General features: G+C 50.8%; 1 protein-coding gene across 1 annotated transcript in view; it reads left to right on the top strand.

Annotated features, from left to right (window-relative positions):
* Tgfbi (transforming growth factor beta induced) overlaps positions 1-12,964 on the top strand; it is a 29,000-nt gene extending 16,036 nt beyond the window's left edge. Inside the window, exons 7-17 of the mRNA XM_021651202.2 lie at positions 1,319-1,460; positions 3,967-4,179; positions 4,879-5,016; positions 5,558-5,703; positions 6,359-6,495; positions 7,090-7,220; positions 9,250-9,374; positions 10,265-10,367; positions 10,648-10,727; positions 11,615-11,639; positions 12,324-12,964. Of these exons, the coding sequence (XP_021506877.1) occupies positions 1,319-1,460; positions 3,967-4,179; positions 4,879-5,016; positions 5,558-5,703; positions 6,359-6,495; positions 7,090-7,220; positions 9,250-9,374; positions 10,265-10,367; positions 10,648-10,727; positions 11,615-11,639; positions 12,324-12,364 (1,281 nt within the window). The 3' untranslated portion in view covers positions 12,365-12,964. The remainder of the gene's footprint in view (positions 1-1,318; positions 1,461-3,966; positions 4,180-4,878; positions 5,017-5,557; positions 5,704-6,358; positions 6,496-7,089; positions 7,221-9,249; positions 9,375-10,264; positions 10,368-10,647; positions 10,728-11,614; positions 11,640-12,323) is intronic.
* The last annotated feature ends 9,193 nt before the right edge of the window (positions 12,965-22,157 follow it).

The raw sequence follows: 22,157 nt of genomic DNA, 5'->3' as shown, positions 1-22,157 counted from the left end.
CACAAACATACTCCAACATGGGTACAGAGGGTCTTGGCATTTGGGGATCGGTCTTGGCTGGCTCAGGGGCCACCAGGGAGGCTGGCTTTTGAAGGGTGTCTCCCTGCCTTTCTTCTGGGTCTGCAGGGCAACGTCCCCCAATGTTGACAGCACAAACTTTCATTATCAGCACTGAGTACTATTGAGTAGCTTCCCCTAACTGTGGAAATTGACAGAAAAAAAAAAAATTCCTCTTTCTTATTCTTCTTCGCCCCACCCCCATATCCATTTTTCCTTCCAGCACACGCTTCTTAAACATTGTCACTCCCCGGATCTAGGTGCCAGGGGACAGAGTGAGCAAAGTGGCTTCCATTCTTTCTAGGGAGACAGATGAAACTTGCACAGACAAAACACTTGAGCTTGGAGGAAATGAATGGTGGGCAGTGTAGACCAGGAGGGATGTCCAGTGTGTCCCAGGAGGGATGTCCAGTGTAATCCAAGAGGGATGTCCAGTGTAAGCCAGGAGGGATGTCCAGTGTAATCCAAGAGGGATGTCCAGTGTAAGCCAGGAGGGATGTCCAGTGTAAGCCAGGAGGGATGTCCAGTATATCCCAGGAGGGATGTCCAGTATAGCCCAGGAGGTATGGCCAGTGTAGGCCAAGAAGGATGGCCAGGAAAGCCTTCTTTGGAAGAGATGCTTTGAGTAGTGAGGTGCAAAAGATGAGAACATCCCAGTAGCAGAATCTCTGCTACTGCAGGGTAGCATGGAGGAAGCCTGTGGGCTGGAAATCCTACAGGCCTTACCGACCAGGAGGAGGCCCTCTATCGGGGAGCAGTGAGAGGTACCGCCGGCTGTTAGGATATTGTTCTAGATGCTGTGTTACCCCGAGTCATGTGATCTTTACACCACGTAATCCCTGATATGGGATCACTACTAACTGTGGGGTTACAGCTGGTAGACATGACCATCAGGCTGACGCTCATCCGGGAACCTGTGCCAAGAGGGATGGCATTTTGGTCAAGGTTTGAAAGAATAGAAGTCCAAGAAGCAGAGAAAGAGGGGCAGGGAGAATTGTGGGGATAAAGGCCCAGAGGTCAGAAGGAGAGAAGTCACTCAACACTTGAAAGATGGCCAGCGCGGCTGGAGCACAGTCCAGGGCTGTGGAGCCCATGTTAAGATAGAACTTCAGCCAGTCTTCTCTCTCTCTCTCTCTCTCTCTCTCTCTCTCTCTCTCTCTCTCGGCATTCCTCTAAGTGTCTCCAGTCCCCAGGGGAGGTAGAGCCAGGGTGTGCGCACCTCACCAGGCTTAAGAAGCACTTATCCTCCCTCTGCCCACAGGCCGCTGTGGCTGCATCAGGACTCAACACCCTGCTGGAGGGTGATGGACAGTTCACATTCTTAGCCCCAACCAACGAGGCCTTTGAGAAGATCCCTGCTGAGACCTTGAACCGGATCCTGGGTGACCCGGAGGCCCTGAGAGGTGAGCACCCTCTGCTTGGAGCGGCCTACCGTAGCACAGGCCAGTGCTGATGACACAACCTTCCGGGTATCTGCTGCAACCCTGGTTTGTCACTCTCAGCAGCCGTGTCTCTGTGCAAGCCACGCAGAGCCAGTGCTGGGAGTCCCCAGCTGACCCTGGCCAGATAAAGGAAGCAACTGGAGTGGCCCAACGCTTGGAGTGGCCCAAGCGTTAAGCAGCTTGGAGTGTGGTGGTTGGTGATGGCACCCTTCAAGTGGAATCATCACGGTCACTTTTTATGTCTTCCTGTGTCTGGTCAGAGGCCTCATGGATAACCAAAAATAATGGTTATGGATCAACCGTCAGTTGATTTCCATTGCTGGTTCCCTCTTTCAGCCCCTAAGATAGGCATGGGAAGTAGATCAGGAGCCCCCCCCCCACCTGATCTCTTTAATTCCAGGACTTCTGGAGGATTATTGGTACTAAGCTGCCTCATGAACCCCTAGACCCTGCAAAGTGCACCCCGCTTATATCCTTCCCCCCAAATGTCACTAGGTATGACTTCATTTAAACCTACCTTGGCAGTGTGCCATGTAAGAGGCTTGACGTGTTACAGACACCCTGCGAATCTGAACTCTTCAGGCCAGACACGGGAAGAAAGGGACAGTTCGGAAAACACAGATGGGCCCTGGGCTGGGACCTGGGGCCTCACAGTGAATCTTCCAGGAAGTTAAAGCCTGGTGGGCAGCAGGCTTCAACACAGGCTGTAGCATGATCTGTTGAGTTCAGTGACGGGGGAGGGCAGGGCTAGAGTCCATAGCCTCCAGGGCTAGGGATGCTTCATGGGAGTGTCGGTTGAATCTCAGCACATATATATGCCTGACATAACCAGATTGCAAAGCGAAAAGATTTCCTTTGGCTCACAGTCTTGGATGTGTTATTTCGTGATCGCTTGGCCCCATGGCTTTCAAACCTGTGGCTTTGGGGGCAGGCACTAGCCCTACCTTTTAAATAGTTGTCACCATCTTCCAATAGCACCACCCTGGGGCCAAACCTTTAACATACAGCCTTTGGAGAGGGGCATCAAGCATCCAAACTATAACATGCCTTAAAAGATCTTTTGTACAGAGCACATTTTTACATTCGTTGATATCAGAACTCATTATAGACCCTAACAGATGTCTTTTGCTTATCTGCTTCTTCTAAGCAATCACCAGTTTGCTCCCAGCAGGGCCCTCCCCTCTGCTGCCACAGACACAGACTTGAAGGAGGCGGGTTGAGGTCTATATTGCCCTGTCTCTAGGTGGTTGGCAGACAAGCAGGAAATAGCCCTGGACAGCCATACCTCCTTTGGAGCCTTGCTTCTGGTTCTGGCCTCCTCACCCCTGCATGGCCCCTACTTCACCCCAGGAGTTTAGTTCCTTCTCTAAGAAGCACAGTCCCCAGAGGCCTCATTCTTATGGGGTCTTCTTGTTATTTTAAGACAGGGCTCACTATGTAATAGAGGCTAGCCTCAAATTCAAGGCAATCTTGCCTCTAAGTGCTGGTATTACAGGCATATCTCCACTCTTGGCCCCACACAGTCTTGTCCCTTCTCTACTGACTGAGATGGGTCAGCACTGGCTTTCAGAGCCCGTTTCCAGCATCCTGAGGCCTCAGCCAGCCTCGGAGCATCCTCCTAACCGTGACAGGGTAGTTTTGGTTCCCACAATCAATGCTAACCCACACTTGCCTTGGTGTTGAAGCTGAGGCAATGGAACTTGGAGACACCAGAGAGCAGCAGTCTGGGGACCTGGGGTGGAAGTGGGGTGTGTTCTTGGCTGGACCTTGCTGCTTCCTCTGCACACAGGAATGCCTAAAAGCCTTCTTGGGTGTGGGTGGGGAGACTTCAGCTTCTGAGCACCTCAAAACAGATCTCCAAAGTAGCACCCAGACACATGAGTGAGCAAGGCGCATCCTCTAAGACAAGACATATGGAGCTGTTGATGTAGACCCCAGCCTTCTCCTTTCAAGTCTGTACCTATCGCCACAAAGGACAGGGCCCTGCTTTGCGCAAACCAGTCACTACACAGCTACCCTTTGGGGACAGTGTGCATCATTTCCTGCCTCATTCTAAGTCTTATAAAGGCCTAAGACTTAAAAGACCCATGTTGAAGGTTTCCCCTTCTCCCTGGCCCATTAGGAGACTACACCCCGAAGCCCAGGGCTCAGGATGAATGGCTGCTGTTTCTCTGTTGAAGAGAGGTTTACATTGCAGGTCCAGGAGACAATGTCAGCCTCATCTGTTTACTCATGAGGAGGCTAAGTGGCTGGCCCAGGATTCCACAGCTGGTCAGCAGCCAGAGAATTTGAGCTCAGGAAATTTGACTGCAAAGCCTCAGTGGTGTTAGCTAGTGTTAGCAAGAGATGGGGATGGGCACCCTGTGGCACTCCAGCAGAATCCTCAGCTGTGGGCAGACTCAGAGCTGGCCCCTGTTGATAGGCCGCAGCAAGCTCTAGCCCTGTGTCCTGTCCTGTCCCGCTGCAGACCTGCTGAACAACCACATCCTGAAGTCAGCTATGTGCGCTGAGGCCATTGTTGCTGGGCTGTCCATGGAGACCCTGGAAGGTACCACCCTGGAGGTGGGCTGTAGCGGGGACATGCTGACCATCAACGGGAAGGCTGTCATCTCCAACAAAGACGTCCTGGCCACCAACGGGGTCATCCATTTCATTGACGAGCTGCTCATCCCAGATTCGGGTAGGTAGGCCGCAGGGGCCTCTGACCTTCCCACTTCCTCTCCCTTCTGACACCCCTGGTGACGGGGCCAGGGTATTCCACAATATTTTGGGTCACTTCCCACCCTTGGTGCAGTACACAGCCCTGTACCTTCTGTGAACCTGGGAGCCATGGGTCTGGACACTATCTTGAGGCGATTGGAATATGTTAAGGTACCTAAGGAGGGAGGGAGCCACCATCTGAGAGCCCTTTCTGGCTTTCATGCTGTGGTCAAGCACAGAGGGGCATTTGCTGACATCAGCATTTGCTCTCCTTAAAGAACTCAAGGCCACTGACCCAGGGAAGATGACAGGCTGGACTTTGTTCTCCACCTAGCCTGAGAGTAGGAATCCCTCAGGAAAGAATCCATTCTCTTCCTACGGGTGTATCTTCAGAAGCAGCCACACAGGCCATGGCCGCTTCCCCTCCAGAGTCAAATGGGTCCTGGCCGAGCCACGGTGGGGCCCAGGAGAGTGTTGCCTTCTGCCAGTGACTCTCGCCGTATCTCCCAGCAAGCTAGGTTTTTTGATGACACAGGCATGCTGGGCTCTGCTCTGTTTAGAAGGCTGGTGGTCCTCAAGATTAGAGGTTCCTGCTGATGTCAGTCCCCACTCTGGGGTTGACCATGACATGTACACACACGGCCCGTTACCTTTTGAACTTCATTTCTTCTTCCTGTAGCCAAGACATTGCTTGAGCTGGCTGCAGAATCTGAAGTCTCCACGGCCATCGACCTCCTCAGACAGGCTGGCCTCAGCTCACATATTTCTGGAAAAGAGCAGCTGACCTTCCTGGCCCCTCTGAATTCTGTGTTCAAAGGTAACATGGGGAAAGCACTCTGCTGTTCTGTTGTCTCTGGGACAGCTGCCCCATCCCTACAGCACTGCCCTGATTTACAACAGCTTTGGACCCTTCCACCCACCGAAGTCCAAAGCAGATGTGACTGTATCGGAAACTTTGGACTGCCCCTTGTTTATCTGAAACAGCCAAGAATGTATTGGGGTTCTTTTCCTCAGAACTCAGTACTTTGCATCTGTCAGAAGAGCAGAGCAGGCCTCAGCTTTTTGTTTGCAGGGCTAACATCAGTGTATATGGGCAGAGGTCAGCTGAGCTGCTGTCATGGGGTCAGCAAGAAAGACCCTCTCCTCCTTCTGAGAGCAAAACAACAAACACCCTCAATAGCTGCACCTATTTTTTTTCTATGCTAGATGCCGAATGTTAAGGGGTTTGGCAGCCACCCTACTTTCTGTCTTCATTTCCAAACCCCAGAGGGATGGGCTTTCTGCCATACATGTGTCTCTTAGCATCCGTTTCACCTCAGGAGCCCATCTCTCTGGTCTGTCCGCTCCTCTGCTTACAGATGGCACACCTCACATTGATGCCCAAATGAAGACTTTGCTTCTGAACCACCTGGTCAAAGAACAGCTGGCCTCTAAGTATTTGTACCACGGACAGACACTGAACACGCTGGGCGGCAAAAAACTGCGAGTTTTTGTTTATCGAAATGTAAGTTCTAACTCACACCCCTTCTTTGGCTTTTAGCTCCACAAAGTGTGTGTGTGTGTGTGTGTGTGTGTGTGTGTGTTTAAGTTCTCAGTAGCCAAGAGCTTATGTAAGAGCTGGCTTCTAATAAAGGGGAAGCAGTTTCTGGAAAGTATGCATGATGCTGGCTGACACTTCCTTTCCTGCAGGCTTGGGGAATGAGGCTCAGACCTAACTGTATTGCTGAGCAGTGAGGCTACCTAGGACTCAACAGGATGAACAGGGGAAAAGGGGTGGAGATTGTGAGCCTTTCCAGGCTTATGTGAAGAGAAGCCCGGTGAAGCTCAGCTCTCCTCGTTCCAGGACCTTTCCATAGCAAATAGAAAGGTCAAGGTGGCATTGTTCCTGGCCAGGGATTAAACAGGAACACTTGGCCAAAGGTGTCCAGTGGCCAGTGAAATCAACCAAGTGGTCAACTCCCTCTAGCCCATCTATTTGGCCTTTGTCGTTGGACCTCTTATAAGCCTGACATTGTCATCGAGTCCCTGTGTGATTTTATCAGAACCATCGTGCCCATGCTTCCTTGGGGAACACCTCATTACCATTGGCTTTGAACAAATCTGGTGGCCCCTGCCTGGGAGGATCGCCATCTTCTTCTCTTTGCCCCTCCTCTGCGCAGAGCCTCTGCATTGAAAACAGCTGCATTGCTGCCCATGACAAGCGGGGCCGGTACGGGAGCCTGTTCACCATGGACCGGATGCTCACCCCCCCAATGGGGACTATTATGGATGTCCTGAAAGGAGACAACCGTTTTAGGTAACCAGTTTCACCCTAGGGCCGAGCTTCTGCCATGTGCTCCTGCTGGACCACAGCTCTTTTATCCTACTGCCCAAGGGGTGGCGAAATGCCAGTGACACACTGGTATGACCATCCACAGTCGGGGTGTGGAGAGGATAAGGGTCTCCTTGAAACCATAAGTTGGGAAGCAGGGCTCTGGCTAGCGGCATAAGCCTTATACTCATGGGAGGGGGGAGGACACATCTTTATTACTAAAACACAAGGCTAGCACTCACTCCAGAAAGTCACTAGTGAGCTAAGGGGCTTTAGGGGCCCTCTCTCTCTCTTTCTGCATTTCATTTATTGGCAGCTAAGGCCACTGTACCACTCTGCTTTCTTGCCCTGCTCCCTCTGTCTCCGACTTGCTCCGACTCGGGGCTGGACCCCTGCCTCCCAGGGTCACACACTCACACTCCGCAGACACTGCTTTAGCCAGTTCTCACTTCTCTTCCCTTCGTCCCCTCCGGCCATTTTTCTTCTGCATGACATTCGTGCTCAGTGAAAAGCTGTAAAGTACAACCGTCGTTCCTGGCATGAGGTGCAAACTGTCCCTTTCCTGGTGTTTGTCCACAGCATGCTGGTGGCCGCTATCCAGTCTGCAGGCTTGATGGAGACCCTCAACCGGGAAGGGGTCTACACTGTTTTTGCTCCCACCAATGAAGCTTTCCAAGCCATGCCTCCAGAAGAACTGAACAAACTCTTGGGTAAGGAGCAATTGAAAGCAGATATTCCCACTTTTCTGAAACAGCGGTATTTCCGGGCCATAGCAGCGTTCACGTGATGCATTGCGAAGGGATTTAGTGATTCGGCTGTATTGTAGACATGTGGGCAGCATTAAGGGGAACAGCTAACAGTGGCAATGGTGGAAAATGGGGCGGAGAGGGGGCAGGAACCAGGGAAACAGCCATAGCCATACAGTCATAGTAGGACCATGGCAAAGGCGGGTATGGCACCCTTCCTTCCCTCCCTTGGGCCGGTTGGCTTTTAGCTGTTTATAGGAGGGCAGAGGTGCTAACACTCAGCTTCTGTGGGCACGGTGCCAGACGAAAGGAAATTAGGCCAATGACAGTCAGTCCAGTCCCTGAGCTGTGCTTTCCACTGGGGATCTGAGATAATGAAAACACTTGCCCTCATTAAATGTCCTCAGAGATTAAAAAAGCCTTCCTTGGGAAACTTAGCTAAGGGTGGTGCCTGAGAATGTAGGTGAGCCCCGGTTGGCCTGCTGAGCCTCAGTTTCCCCATTAGAGGAATGAGGTCGGCAAGAGTCCCTGGCTCACTATGATACAGGCTGAATGTAGCACACAGGACAAGGCACATGTGTTCCATTAATAGTGGCGATGACAGTGAAATGGGATGGAGAGATGGGCTTTAGCTCTGGTGCATGCCTGCCCTCCCAGCAAGGTGAGCCAGGGAAGGGGGGAAAGAGCGAGCAGGAAAGCAGCTTAGCCAGCTGGGGAACAAACCTTGTTTATGCATCCCTGCCTGCAGGAGAATGGAAGGCTCAGATTGCAGTCAGCAAGGAGCTAAATTTGTGTCCTGTTTAATTTTCTTTATTGCCAAGCAAATGCCTGTGTCTGGTGCTGACGCAGGTTCCAGAGACGAGGGGAGAAGTTCACTGAACATAAACTTCCCATCCCCTCTCAGCCCTGAAAGAATGGAATATCTCCCAGGTGGCCTGAGCCTGCTCAAATTCCCTCCTTTCCAGTTGTATGAGAGTGGGGGAGGGGTGTAGAGGAAGTCCTCCCACCCCCAAAAACTCAAGTCCTGGGGACAGAGTAAATGGGACCTGGGGAAGGAAGGATGGACTTGGTGTGGAGGACCCAGACAGGAGGCCCTGTCTCCAGGAGACTGGCTTCGCTTTGCTCCTCTGGGACTTGTTTTGGGGGTAGGACTCTTACTAGCATCAACGTCAGCCTGGGAGTCTGTTGGTACAGGTGGCTCTATCTCCCAGCTCTGTATAGCTGTGCTGGGAACCAATGAACTCTCTAAAATGCTTTACATTTTCCTCTGAGTTTCATGGCCTTGGGAATAGCCACTCATGAGCCATGGGGAAATAAGCCACTGGCTGACTGTGGGACGGTCAGAGAGCAGGGTGCGGCTGGCAGGTTTAGGTGCCACCTTTCGTGTAACCCAGGGAAGGCATCGGAGGCCTGACCCAGTTGGCAGAGGAATGGGTGTGGGCTGTCAGGAGTGTGGTGATGTGCCGAGGAAGGATGCTGTGCAGGGAACCACTGCCTCGGCCCTGACCTCATCAGCTCCATGGCTCCTCCGAAGCACAGCTGTTCAATCTTTCAAGTCCTCCATCCAGGAAGTAGCTATCTCTAGCAGAAAATGCACTTGAGGGCATAATATGTAAATATTTCACTACTGTGTTATAGTCGGCAGGAGCCACGTCCCAGATGAAGCGTCCCAGATGCCGGCACTGGAAAGGTCCCTGGCTTTCCAGGCAAATATTTAGCTCATGGAAACATGAGTCATACCCACAGAGGAGTATGGATTAACTCCTTCTTTGCCTGCTGGCTACAGGGCCAGGTCACAGCCATGTCTGTCCTGTTCACCATTAGGAAATGGTGGGTCCCGGGCTGTGTGCTCAGTGGGTTGTATACACAGTAGGTATTCGGTGATCACTTCTGTCCTGCTCTGAAGAAGCCGGCCATACTTCCTCTTGTTCCTTAACCTCACCTGTCACCACTGTTGTACTTAACAGCACCCTGTCCTTCCACAATCTTACAGCAAATGCCAAGGAACTTAGCAACATCCTGAAATACCACATTGGCGATGAAATCCGGGTGAGCGGAGGCATCGGGGCCCTTGTGCGGCTCAAGTCCCTCCAAGGGGACAAGCTGGAAGTCAGCTCGGTGAGTGCGTCAAGGTTGGCTGTGCAACGCTGTGAAGGGGCTAGGGCACACCTCACCATGCACACAACTTTTAGGATGCTAACGGAACCTTCGACTGTGGTTTGTCCAAAGAAAGAGAGAAAAGAGAAAAATCGCCCAAGGGATACCAAGAGAGATTATAGTCAGACGCAAGTGAGAACTTCCAGATGTTCAGGGAAGTAGAGCATCTGGTGTGGATTGTGAAGAAGCCCTTTAGAAAGTGGGAAGTAGTCACTCTTCTGGAGAGATCAGTCCCTCCCTTCCTCCTCAGCTCCAGTCCCCAAACCCAGGCACCCACTGAGCTATTGCAGGAGCGGTGTTCTAAGAGTCCCTTCCATTCTGAGCCTGCTGTGGGAGCCTCTCTTGCTGTGTGTTGATGTGCCACTCCACTCTGGAGCTGTGTTCAGAGTGTCCCTACCCTAGAAAGGGCCAGCCTGACCCAGCAGAGGCATCCTGAGGGTGGGAGCCAGCTGTGGCAATCTGCTCCTTCTTCTGGATCTTTGGTATCCCTTGCTCGCCACCTCCCTGGGGAGTGTGAGGAGAAGGCGCGGAGAGGTCTGTTTAACTGAAGATCACTGAGGATCTCTCAGGACTGAGTGTCAGGTGCTGGATCCTGTGTCACAGGCACAAGCCTTTCTTGTACCTCAGCTCCCACTTCTGTTAAGACACAACCTCCCTCCTTGATCTCCACTGTGATGAGGGCAAGATTTTTGCTGAGTGCAGGGCACTGAGCCTACATAAGGTGGTGGAAGTCTGCAGAGGGCAAGGGCAGCTGCTCACCAAAAGTCCTGCCACTTATGCCCAGGATGGGTATGCAATTGTCAGATGCCTGCTGAGGCTGCCCATTTAACAACTGTCGTCTCTTCCCTTAGAAAAACAATGTCGTGAGTGTCAACAAGGAACCCGTTGCCGAAGCTGACATCATGGCCACAAATGGTGTGGTCTATGCCATCAACAGCGTTCTGCAGCCACCAGGTGAGGAAGTCCCCACATGTGGTCCTAACCTGAAGGTGCCCATTGGCATGGCTTCCCTGTCACTGACCGAATAGCGAATCGGGAACTGTGGTTTCAAGGTGACAAGCTACAGAACTTCAGGACATATTTCTTACTGTTCTACCCCAACTCGGACCTCACCTCGTGTGTATATTTTTATGTGGATGCTGGTGGGAGAGAGGGCCCAGATGTCATTCGTGTGCATGGGGCACTGATGGCTGTGTGTTCACTAAGATGCGGGTGGCTTTCCTTTCCTCTCTAGCCAACCGGCCACAAGAGCGAGGAGATGAGTTGGCGGACTCTGCCCTTGAAATCTTCAAACAAGCATCAGCATTTTCCAGGGTATGTGTTCTCCCCACCGGCAAGTCACAGATGAGGAAAGCGGCCCTGGGATCCACCTGGCCTAAGTGGGCAGCCCACTCTGAATTCATGCCAGAGCAACCTGGCGGCCGAGATTCTGAGTCCACCCCCTGTTTCCCAAGGCTCACCTACCCTCTGCAGTGTGTGCAGAGCTAGCCTCGGCCCTGCCCGCCTCTTCCTCAGGGTCTTTCTCTTCCTGAGCTTCCTCAATGGGTCCCCAGGCAGCTCAGGGCATGGCGAGGGGTCCCTTGAGTCAGGTGACGCCCATTAGAACTTACTAAAGCTTTGGTTTCAGGAGAAGAAGGTAAAGTTCTGACCCTGAAGACTGGAAGGCTAGCACGGCTCTCCACTTTTGAACAGAGCTCTCCTCCAGAAGGGCTGAGCTCATACTCTTGGGAGACGCTTCAGCTGATCCCTTAGCTCTAAGCTCTGGTCTCAGTGGAAAAGCCTAGCTTGGGGTCTCTCCAGGAATGTCTACCTTCTATGTAAGGGCCTCGTGCAGCCAAGGGCCACCAAGGCTAACTGAGGGGGTGACTTTCCTTCTTCCCACCCCCACCTCAACATTTGTTTTAAGTAAGGGTGGCAAAGTGCAAACCCTCTCCATATGCGCGGTCAGTGACAATACATGCCAGGAAGCCTGACACCTTAGGGAGGCATAACGCACAACCACAGTCCCACTTTGAATGGTTGCCAAAGTTCCAGGATAGCTTGGTCTACATGTCACTTTCTAGACCAGCCAGGGGTAAGGGAAGGGAGGAGAAAGAGAGACAGAGGAGAAGGGAAGAAAAAACAAAAAGCAAAAGAAAGACTGACTTGTCTTGTGTTTTGTGTGTGTGTGTGTGTGTTTGTTTCTTTGTTTGTTCTTTCAGGCTGCCCAGAGGTCTGTGCGGCTCGGTAAGTATCTGGGTTTGTGATCCCTTCTGGGCTGCTGAGCCCATCAGTCCCCAGCACACCCAAGCCTGCCATCTGTTGCGTACAGATCGCCATGTTGTGTGCAGTAAAGCAAGGCTGGCCTTTAGGGTCAGACACAGAAAATCTAGTTTCCTTCTCCGTAACATGAAGAGAGGGGAGTGACAGCCCGTGGGGTGAATGTGACTTTGGCCTCACGTCGCCTGGGGAGACTGCACAGGGCTTGGTAGGCGACCACACAGAGGGTATCATTCTAAGCTGATAGACAAAGAAAAACCCAGAAACATCAAATACTGAACAAAGAATGAAGTTCCACAACCCCAAACTCCTGCTGTTTACATGATACAAGGCAGAGGGAGGCCACAGGCTTCCATCCATGGGATTCTGAAGCTGGGCCTGATGGTACATGATCCCAGCACCCCGGAAATCTGAGGCAGGAGGACTGCTAGCTTAGGGCCTAGATGGGCTACGGAATGTGTTCAAAGCTGTCTGATCAACCTAGTGAGACCTTGTGTCAGAAATAAGAAGAGAGAATGAGTACCTCATTTGCCCAGCATGCATGAGGCTCTAGGTTCATTCCCTGGTACCAAGACAGAAAGATGAAGTAAGAGTCCCAGACAGACAGTGGGACACCTGCATCTTACCGGCTTCTGTGCTTCTTGTTTTCAGCCCCTGTCTATCAGCGGTTACTGGAAAGGATGAAGCATTAGCAACAAGGACCAAGGAGGAGTGTGCCGCAGCCGCTTCCTGCCGGTTTCCCTCAGTTTGCCAAAGAGACCATTGAATGTTTCGGAAACCAAATATCCCACTTTAACATACATGGGCTGCGCCATATTCGATCCGAGCCTTGGATGGGTAGGGAAGGGGTGAAGGAGAGACAGGGTCTTTCTAGCTTTGGATCCTTCTAATCATGGCTGTTGACCCACTGAATGCACATCTCTGGCAGTCATTGCCTGGCACGGACTTCCAAGAAGGACCTTCTCCGAAGCCTAGGATATCCTGACTGTGCCAAGGGCCTGGAAAAGGGAGCTGCAGCATTTTGGAGCTCACAATGTGAATCAAGCAGTTCAGCACTCTGGAAAGCCCTGGCATGGTTCTGTAAGGCTCTTGTACAGCTGGAGAAACGGCATCACTATAAGCTATGAATTGAAGTGTTTCTGTCAAATGTCTTGTATCTAACCATGGCTTGGACGCTTCAATCTGACCCTTCCCAGGTAGAAAAGAAAGGGTGTGTAGAACATGTAGAATCCAGATTTCCTGAGTGTGATGGAGCTGTGGTATGTTTGTAATAATAAAACTGAAGAAATGTAGACCTGTGCGCTGGCTGGGGACTGGGGGTGGGCTCTGCTCCTTGGCGCTTGCAAGCTGCTTCACCCATGAATATCTTCCCAAAAGCCGTTCAGCAAGGAACTCCGAGGGTGGTTATTAGGAGCAATTCCAGAAGCTGGCCCCTGGATGCCCACACAGCTTCTCGGGGTGTGAACCTAAATGCTGGGCTTGTTTTCACATCACCCAGCACTGGACACACCTCCCCCTTACTGCTCTGAAACGTCCTTCTTCCAGGGTTGAGATGCCATCTTTGTGTTGGGCTTTTAGTAAGTTTGTTTTGTTTCTTGTTTATTTTATTTTATTTTTCAAGAGACAGAGTATCTCCGTGTAGCACTGGCTGTTCTGGAACTCACTCTGTAGACCAGGCTGGCCTTGAACTCAGAGATCTGCCTGCCCCTGCCTCCTGAGTCCTGGGATCAAAGGTGTGCACCTCCACTGCTCAGCTGTGTTGGGCTTTTGACAGCTTAGTTTTGCCAACACAGACCACCATACAGGGATCATCTGGATGCTTAAGGAAGGGAATATTGGTAACAACAACAGCAAAGACAGTCAAACTGGGGATGGGGCCCAACTCGCGGTACCTAGAGACTCAAAACCACCTGACAAGAGAGTTAGTCCATGTTTCCCAGGCTCTGCCATCTGGGCCCTATTCAGGCCTACACTCTCTAGACTGTGCTCAGCACTCTGGGGTAGCGATTTGACATCATAGGCCTTCTGTGTAGCAAGCTGGTGACCTGCTTCCTGGGTTAGGTATTTGTGGATATGACAGTGAGGTAAGACATGCTGTAGAGAGCATTGCACAGTGCCATGCCTTTATCATGCTTTCTCTGATGCCCCAGATCCTTGTACCCTTCACTCGGGTCTTTCCTGAAAGCAGCCTGCTCTCTTGGAGAATGGGACAATCCTGACTACATACACCCTGCTCTGCCATGATGGTTCACTCCATCGGGTGGAACCCACTATACTTCATGGATACACACACACATATGCATACACACACGCATACAGACACACAGACACACACACACATCCTAATGTAGTTAACGCATAACACCAGTCACTTGTGAGAGTAGGGTGACAGACGAGGCTGGGAGGCTCCTTTCTTATATAAGATAGATATTATATCAGTCCATAAAAATTGATTGTCTAGTAGGTTGGGTAGATGGCTCAGTGGTTAGAAGTACATGCTGTTCCAGGGGATGACTCATTCCTCATGTGCACGGATCTCTTCTGAGGGTCACACTCCCATGTTGGGTCCTGGGTAACAGTTGTATCTTTGTCGTCATGAAACTTTCCTGTGGGCGGAGAAGAGAATGTTCAGTCACTTAGCTAATGGCACTAGTGGTGACATGTGGGGACACTGAAGCACAGCACTGTAGCTCTGTGACTGGTAACAAAGGAACCCGAGGAAACGGGCATGAAAGGGATCATCATCTAGAATGTCCACTGCATCCAAGGGGAGGAAAGCCCTGAGAAGAGCTGAAGCGACTAACTGGAGAGTGAAGCTGAGGGTGAGGGGCTCAGGAAGACATCATGTAGAGGGGCGAGGCACAGCCTGTGTGTGCACCCTGTCCCTTTGTTTTCCCGTTGCTCTGCCCTGTTCACCCTGGCCTGGCACTGTGATGGCCATGCTCACGTTGGGTGTCCTGCAGCTGCGCTGCGCACTGGGGACACAGCATACCCAAGACTCCAGCAGAACTGGAAGGGATGGATAACCGAGCTCTTACATTTTAAGTAAAAGTCCGTGCTGAAGGGATGGCTGACAGTTAAGAGCGCTGGTGTTCCTGGAGAGGACTGAGGTTTAGTTTCCAGCTCCTATGTGGTGGCTCAAGACCATTTGTAATTCCAGCTCCATGGGGATTTGATGTCTTCTTCTGATCTCCATGAGCACATATGGCACACGGTGCCTGTGGACCTTAATGCAGGCAAAAATGGTTATTCTCATAAAATAATAAAACAAACCCTTTAAAAAATACTTAAAATAAAACCTCCCCCAGGATTCCTTGAAAATGCCAAATTCCAACCTGTGCTTCAGTCCTCCCCGCACCTTTTCTCCATCCTTGCCTCAACCCTTCCAGTAAACGGTTCATCACTGGTTTTCCCTGGAGCCTCCTGTGGCTAAAACCCACAGGCAACCTCCCTTCCTGCCCTCTGTGGGGATCTTAGAAGGGCGCCCTTTCAACCTTCCACTGCATGCTGGTTCTGAAGGCTCAGGCAAAGCTTCAAACATGTGCTGCCATCTGCAGGCCACCCTTCTAAGTCTGAGAAGCCGGCCTCTAGGTAGTTCCTGGGTTGTGTCCATTCCAAGGCCAAGAGCATCCCAAACAGGATAGACGTTGCCCAGGGCTCCCCTGAGTTCCCGCTCCTGAGCCTTAATCAAGGGAGGGGACAGAGGAAGAGGGGGAAGGAGGCACAGCCTCTTGTTGCTGACTTCTGGGAGCACAGGACCTTCTGGGATTACAGAGAAGAATGCCAAGGCCCTTGGCATCTGGGACCCAGAAACCCTTCAATGCCTAGGGACCGCCTAGACCTGGCCTCACTGGTCAGCAGAGAGGACAGCCTTTCTGTTGGCCAAAGAGGGTCCCCACTGCTGAGCTGAGGACCTGCATGAATTAGCTTTTCTCTCTAATGCTGTGTGCATGAAGTAGCCATGGTAATTTTCACACACTACTACAGAAACAGAAGGCGAGGCAGGGAAAGCAGTAAGCATCGCCCTGGGTAGGAGCTGGCTCCAAAGCCCACACTCTGGACTTCTCTGCTCTCCCTGCCCACTGTACCAGGGCCAAGTGAAGCATGGGGGTCAGCCCTGAGCAAGCAGGGCACAGGCAAATGTGACCCCATTCTCCTGAGAGCACCCTTCCACAGCAGGTGGGGTCCCTGCACATCCTTGACTACAGTTTTCTGTCACACCTGTGAGGGAGTGGGATGGGGGGAGCAGCCACAGCCCAGGGGGCCCCAGCAACATACCAATGCTTTGGAAGACAGGGAAACACCTCTGTGCCGGAACCATGACTCAGCACTGGGCTTCAAAGAGCTGTACGGAACACTGTGCTCATAATTGTTTCAAAGCCAGGAGAGAAAGCCTCGGAATGAAGGGTGGGCCCAGTGCCGCACCCACAGAAGTCAAACGGGGCCACTTCAAACCATCGCGCCTGGCAAGAAGCAAAGTTGCTCACTCCAGCAGGGCCTGGGGATCCCACATACCCATAAACACACACTCTCTCTCTCTCTCTCTCTCTCTCTCTCTCTCTCTCTCTCCTCACACCCACACCTAAGAGGCCTGAGACAGAACTTCAGACCTGAACAACTGCACTCCTCACTGGTGGAATAAATGGCTACCTTGTGACCATTATGGAGTCAACGATCAAAACAAAACTGCCCCTAGGTCCGTGGTAATGGGCCTATGAACACTCCGGAGGAGGAAGAGAGATGTCCACAGGCCCTTCACCTGGATTTCAGCTCTGTTTCCTCCTGCCCCAGCTCCAGCTGCTCATGCTCTCAAGAGGGGGTGGTGTATTCAAGAGACAGAAGGTTACCTGAAGGTGTGACTCCGTGACACACTTCTCAGTGAAACCACTGTTTTGAGTCACCCTCCCTCCTTTGTCAGTAACTCCAAGGCCCTGGGTGATTTGACTCCCAGCCCTTTGGAGGGGGTGTTTACCTACTTAAAGGGTTTTCGCACATTCCCAGAACCCTCCCTGTTGTGGCCCCCCAACCCGCCCCCAGTTTTATTTTCCAGAAGTTCTGAGATTTGGCAATAGCAGAGGGGGAGGAATTCTGATTAAGCGCCCTCATTTGGGCAGAAATGAGGTTTTGCACGAACAGATGGGAAACTCCTTTTTCTCCAGCCAGTGGCTCCTTTGGGTCCTCACAGCTCCTTGACATCAATCAGCACTGAAATAACTGAAGTTCAAGAGGCAACCTTACAGACCTTCGGGCTGTAGGATGAGGACAAAATCCTACTGTTGGCAGTGGAGCAGAGGCACAGCTACTACTCTGGGGAAAAAGGACAGATACAGGATGCTGCGTAAAAGCCCCGTGGAGCTGAGCTTTCCGTTGTACAGCACCCTTCTCAGGTTAAATTCTCTAGCTGCTTCCCAAGCCGGGAGCAAGCTTCGGCTTAGCCGTTCATACAGCAGGCATGCACAAATACGGGGGAGGAGCTCCTCAGCTCTCTACCCAGCTTCCTCTTCCCCTGCAGCAGGAAGAGAATCTACCTTCATCCTCAGGCAATGTTCATGGTGTATCCCTCTAAGTAAGGGAATCTGAGGGACCCTGCAGATGCCAGCGACCAGAGCACTTTGACTGTAAGCTCAGGACTATTTCAACCACAGAGAACATACAGGGATGGGAGATTCTGGGCAATAGATGACGTGAGGCCACGTGATTAATGCTTACCTGTTACGTCCTCGAGAATATTCTCCCCCCAGAGGGTACATTTATCAATGGCCAATTGCCTTTCGTGGGGCAATTGGCCCCACAGAATTTATACCAGGGAATGATTTAAAGTAACATCCTATTTGTCATCTTTTTAGACCAGATGTTTGACTTTAGAAAATACTTTGAGGGCTGGGAAAATGGCGTGAAAAACAATGATCTTCACTTCAGAATAAGAGTGCTGGAAGCTCAGCATAGTGGAAGTGGGACAGGGATATTTTTGTTTCTATAGAAGCCAGGACAAGAGTAAAAAATGGCCATTACCATGATTTGGTGCAAAGCATTGGTTGTTTTTGTTTAATATTCTTAATTACATTTTCCTATCCTCAGATTCCTCATTGACTGAGTTTGTCAGGGAGACATGATCTTTCCCTTCTGTCTAGCATAGTCCCTACCCAAAATTCTCCATCCTCTTGGCTTAGGATCCCCCCCTTTTTCTGATACAAGAGTTGAGTCATGTAGTTGATGGTCTGTATCTTTTCAACCCTAAGATAAACTAAAAATTATCCTGGCTCGCAAGCAGTCGCTTAGCACTAGCTGCGGGAGACAGGAGCCCGGTTCCTTTTGCTCATCTGTAACTCCTTGTCATCTGTAACTCCTTGCTGAGCTGGAAATGACCCTCATACTGAGAAGAGACAATAATGAGTCATCTTTTTACAGTTGCTCAGTAGGTAAACCATTTGCCATCCAGTTTTGAGGACCTGAGTTTGAATCCTTAGAACCCATGTTAAAGTTGCATACAGATGTCTCTGTCATGGTGTCACAGTGCTCCTAGGGGCAGATGTAGGGTGAAAACAGCAAAATCTTACATGCAAGTTAACCTGGCATACACAACAGAAACAAACAAACAAACAACAACGCAAAACAAGAACAAAAACCAACAACAGAAGCCCTGTCTCCAACAAGATGGAAGGTGAGAAGCACTCCAGAGGCTGTTCTCTGACCTCGGTACATGCACTGTGGTCCATGTGCCACCCCAAATAGGAATATGTTCACAAACATGCATACACATCATGTATACGGGGGGGGGGGGGTGAGAGAGGGAATACTTTTAGTTATGGAAACACATAAAATAATGTGCCCACTCTTTGCTCTTTATCTTGACTTTCACCTGAGTTTGTTCTTGTGATGGAAGGCTCAGAGCCTCAGAGAGTTTATTCCACCTCTGAATTGTTTTCCTTGCACCATAAAGCCATCACCAGCTTCACATCCTCTGCCTTCTCAGCCTGTCTCCTCGTCTCTTTGATCTGTGGAGCTGTGGGTACATCTATAGCACACTACTTAAATTGGTGTTAATTTCGTATTTTTTTAAAACACAGAGTTAGAGATCATTGGAGCTCTTTCTTTTTGAAGATGAGGGTTTTTTTTTTCTCTTTTCACCAAATTTACACTTTCTTCTTGTAAAAGTGTTAGAAAATATAAGAAGTAGAAAGAAAAAAGGTGAAATTATCTCTTAGTCTACCAGTGGCAGCCATCGTTAAATGACGGCAGGATCTCCTTCTAAATCTGGGTTTTAAGAAAAATATATGTATCTATCCATAACATATTGTACCCCCATGCTAGAAATCAAGCCCAGGCCCCTCTGCACAACAAAGAAACACTCTACCACCCAAGCTATGTCCCCATTACAGTGCTCAACGATGCTTCAAAATAAAAGCAGGAGTCATCAAAGTAGGAAGAACTTGACGGCAGCTTTAGTGACCTTCAGCTGTAAGTGATGTCTCCCGAATGGCACCAGGAGGATCCACCAGCAGGGCACAACCCACAGACAGACATTTGCTCCAGCTGTTGGCAGAGCTGAAGCCAAGGTGAAAAAGCCTTCATGCCAAGGTGCTGGTAGGTGGGGGCAGAGATAGAAGGGACACAGGCAGCCTGGAGTGAGAGTAAACAGTCCCCAGCTGACAGCCATTGAGAGCACTGTCCCCTCTGACCTGGAGCTACAAGGAGCTAGTTCTACCACCAAGGCCAATGACCCTTCACAGGAACTGTTCAGTATCACAGCCCTGTTGATGCCATGGTCTATCTGAGAGCAGGACCTTAATGAGAGAATCCAACCTAGAAATTAGAAAAGAAAGAAAGAAGGAAAGAAAGAAAGAAAGAAAGGAAGGAAGGAAGGAAGGAAGGAAGGAAGGAAGGAAGGAAGGAAGGAAAGAAGCCTGGCAGTGGTGGTGCGCACCTTTAATCCCAGCGCTCTGGAGGCAGATGCAGGTGGATCTCTGTGAGTTCAAGGCCTGGTCTATAGAGTGAGTTCCAGGACAGCCAGGGCTACACAGAGAAACCCTATCTCAAAAAAATCAAACAACCAAACAAAAAACCAAAACAAAAGAAAACAAAAACAACAAAACCAGGGTCTCGTGTTTTATGTACATAGACCAAGCTGGCCTTGAACTCCTCTTGATCCTCCTGCCTCTATTTCTTAAGCTCTGGAATTATAAACACCTGCCACTGATCAGGGAGAGAGAGGAGATTCTAAAGAGAAACAAAAGTTTTCTGGCTTCAGTTGGGCGATAGCTTAGGCTCTAGAGTTCTAGAGAATCAACGATGGCCAGTGGCTCCAGGGTCCTTTTTCTCATTAAGATGAAGACTGGCTTTCACAGAGGGTATGTGGGTTGCTTATTTCTTACTGTCAAATTAACAGCAACAGAGAATCCCTTGGAAGAGGGTACCCCAATTGAAGAATTGCCTCAATCACTCTGCTTGACAATTCTATGAGCCTTGTCTTAGCTGACAATTAATAATGTGGAAGGGCCCAGCCCACTGTGGACAGACCATCCCTAGGTACACGTGCCTGAGCTGTCTAAGAAAGCTAGCTGAGCATGAATCATGGGAGAGCAATCTTAAAACAGGACTCCTCCACAGTCTGTTTCAATTCCTGCCTCTACTGATTTCCCTCGGAGACTGATTATAACCTAGAAATGTAAGCTGAAATAAGCCCTTTTCTCTCCAGGTTGCTTTTGGTCATGATGTTTATACAGAAACAGAAAAGCAAACTACAACAGTGAACTTTACTGCAAGTGCTTTGTAGGTGAGAGCTACAGCTGTATAGTAAGCATGTGTTCCACGGATGGGTTGCTGCTGAGGGCCACTGTCAGGAATTAATAAGGTCCGTCTAGCCTGAGGCATGGGTGGTGGTGGGGTGACCCTGCCAGTTCAGTTGACCCAACCTGTGGGGGGCTGCATGCCTCTCCACCCCAGGCTCATGGATAGACTTTTCAGTCAAACCTTCACACCCAGCTTCCAGGCAGCTGTGTAAAAGAAGAAGAAATATGGGAAGCCAGCAGAGCCCCCAAACACTCCCGGCTTTCAGCCAAGGGCAAGAAAGGAGGCCCCCATCCCTAAAGCTACCTCACCAGTTTCTGTTTCCTGTTCTCAGCAGCATGATGCCCAGCTCAGCATATTCAGCACAGTCTCCAGCTCAGTGCCTCGTCACAGCTATGTCAAGATTCCGACGCCACCACTTTGGGACGGAACCACAGACTCTTGTATCTCACACAGCTTACCAGGTGACATAGATGCCACGGGTCCCCGGAGCCACAGTCAAGGGTCAAGGTCTCGGTGGGTTCCCAAGTCCTGCCCTAGAACAATCAGGCATCCTCGAGTGTAGCCAAGGAACTGACAGCACTCCCCAGGATTTGTTAGAAAGTGAGCTTTGGGGACCCCAGCTCAGCCCTCTTGGATCAGAAATCCACCCTTGCAGTTTTGGGAAAAGAACCAAGAGATATGGGAAGCCTCAGAACCACTACCAGGGTTGGAGACACATGTTTGCTAGGGCAGCAGCGAGGCCTGGAGAGAGGGGATGCCTCGTTCTTTCTAGCCTTGTTCCCCAGGGGCCTCGTCCCAAGGAGCAGGAAGCCGACTAAGGTCTGGCAGCCATCTGGAAAAGCCAGCGAGAATTCCACTTCCTGATAAGGTCAGGGGCAACTGTGTGGGTATCATTATGTAAATATGCAAAAGGCAACATTCTTGGAGGGAAGCCCTTCATTCTGTGATTTTTAACAAGCTGAGGCTCAAGCCAAGCCCCAGATGTCTGTCCCACCAACAGCTGCTGGGGAGATAAGAACACATCGGATTTGTTTGTTTTGTTCTCAGTTTAGTATATCAGTCTCTAGAGTCTAAACACCCATTTCTGGAGAGCTACGGGCTTGCCCTAGCCTGCAGAGATTGCAGAGCAAGTCTCTGAAAGGAAGGGGCAGGATTATCGTCCTAAGCACACATGCACACACTCTTCCCTGCTGCGACTCGCAGAATGCCTGCCTGCGAGCAGCAGCCTCCCGAGAGAACCAGAGCCAGGAAACCCTACAGGAAATGGTGTCTTTGCAGTTGTTGGCTCATGGTTACCGGCTTGCCTGACAGGAAGGAAGGTACTGTGAGGACACACTGGTGCTCCTCAGTTTGAAGGGATAGGCCCCAAGAAACTGGGATTACTCCAGGGATTTCATGCTGTCAGAGAAAAAAACAGGACTGAAACCCGGTGCGAGCCGGCAGAGGGAAGCTGGTCTCCAGGAAGACTGTACCACATCCTGCCACTGTACAGGAGTCTGGGCTCAGCGTGGGTCAGTGATGGGCAGAACCACACCCACCCTGCCCGGCACTGCAGCTTGGTTGTGCACCTCCTGACCTCTGTTTAAACCTGAGCTTGGGCCAGAGATGGCGCAGCTGGTAGAAACCCATGCTACTAAGTCTGCCAAGCTTGAATCTCATCCATGGAACCCAGATGACAGGAAGAGAACCAATCCT

Source organism: Meriones unguiculatus, chromosome 3 (assembly GCF_030254825.1).
Source record: "Meriones unguiculatus strain TT.TT164.6M chromosome 3, Bangor_MerUng_6.1, whole genome shotgun sequence".
Classification (NCBI taxonomy): domain Eukaryota; kingdom Metazoa; phylum Chordata; class Mammalia; order Rodentia; family Muridae; genus Meriones; species Meriones unguiculatus.
This window is presented reverse-complemented; position numbering and strand designations above follow the sequence as displayed.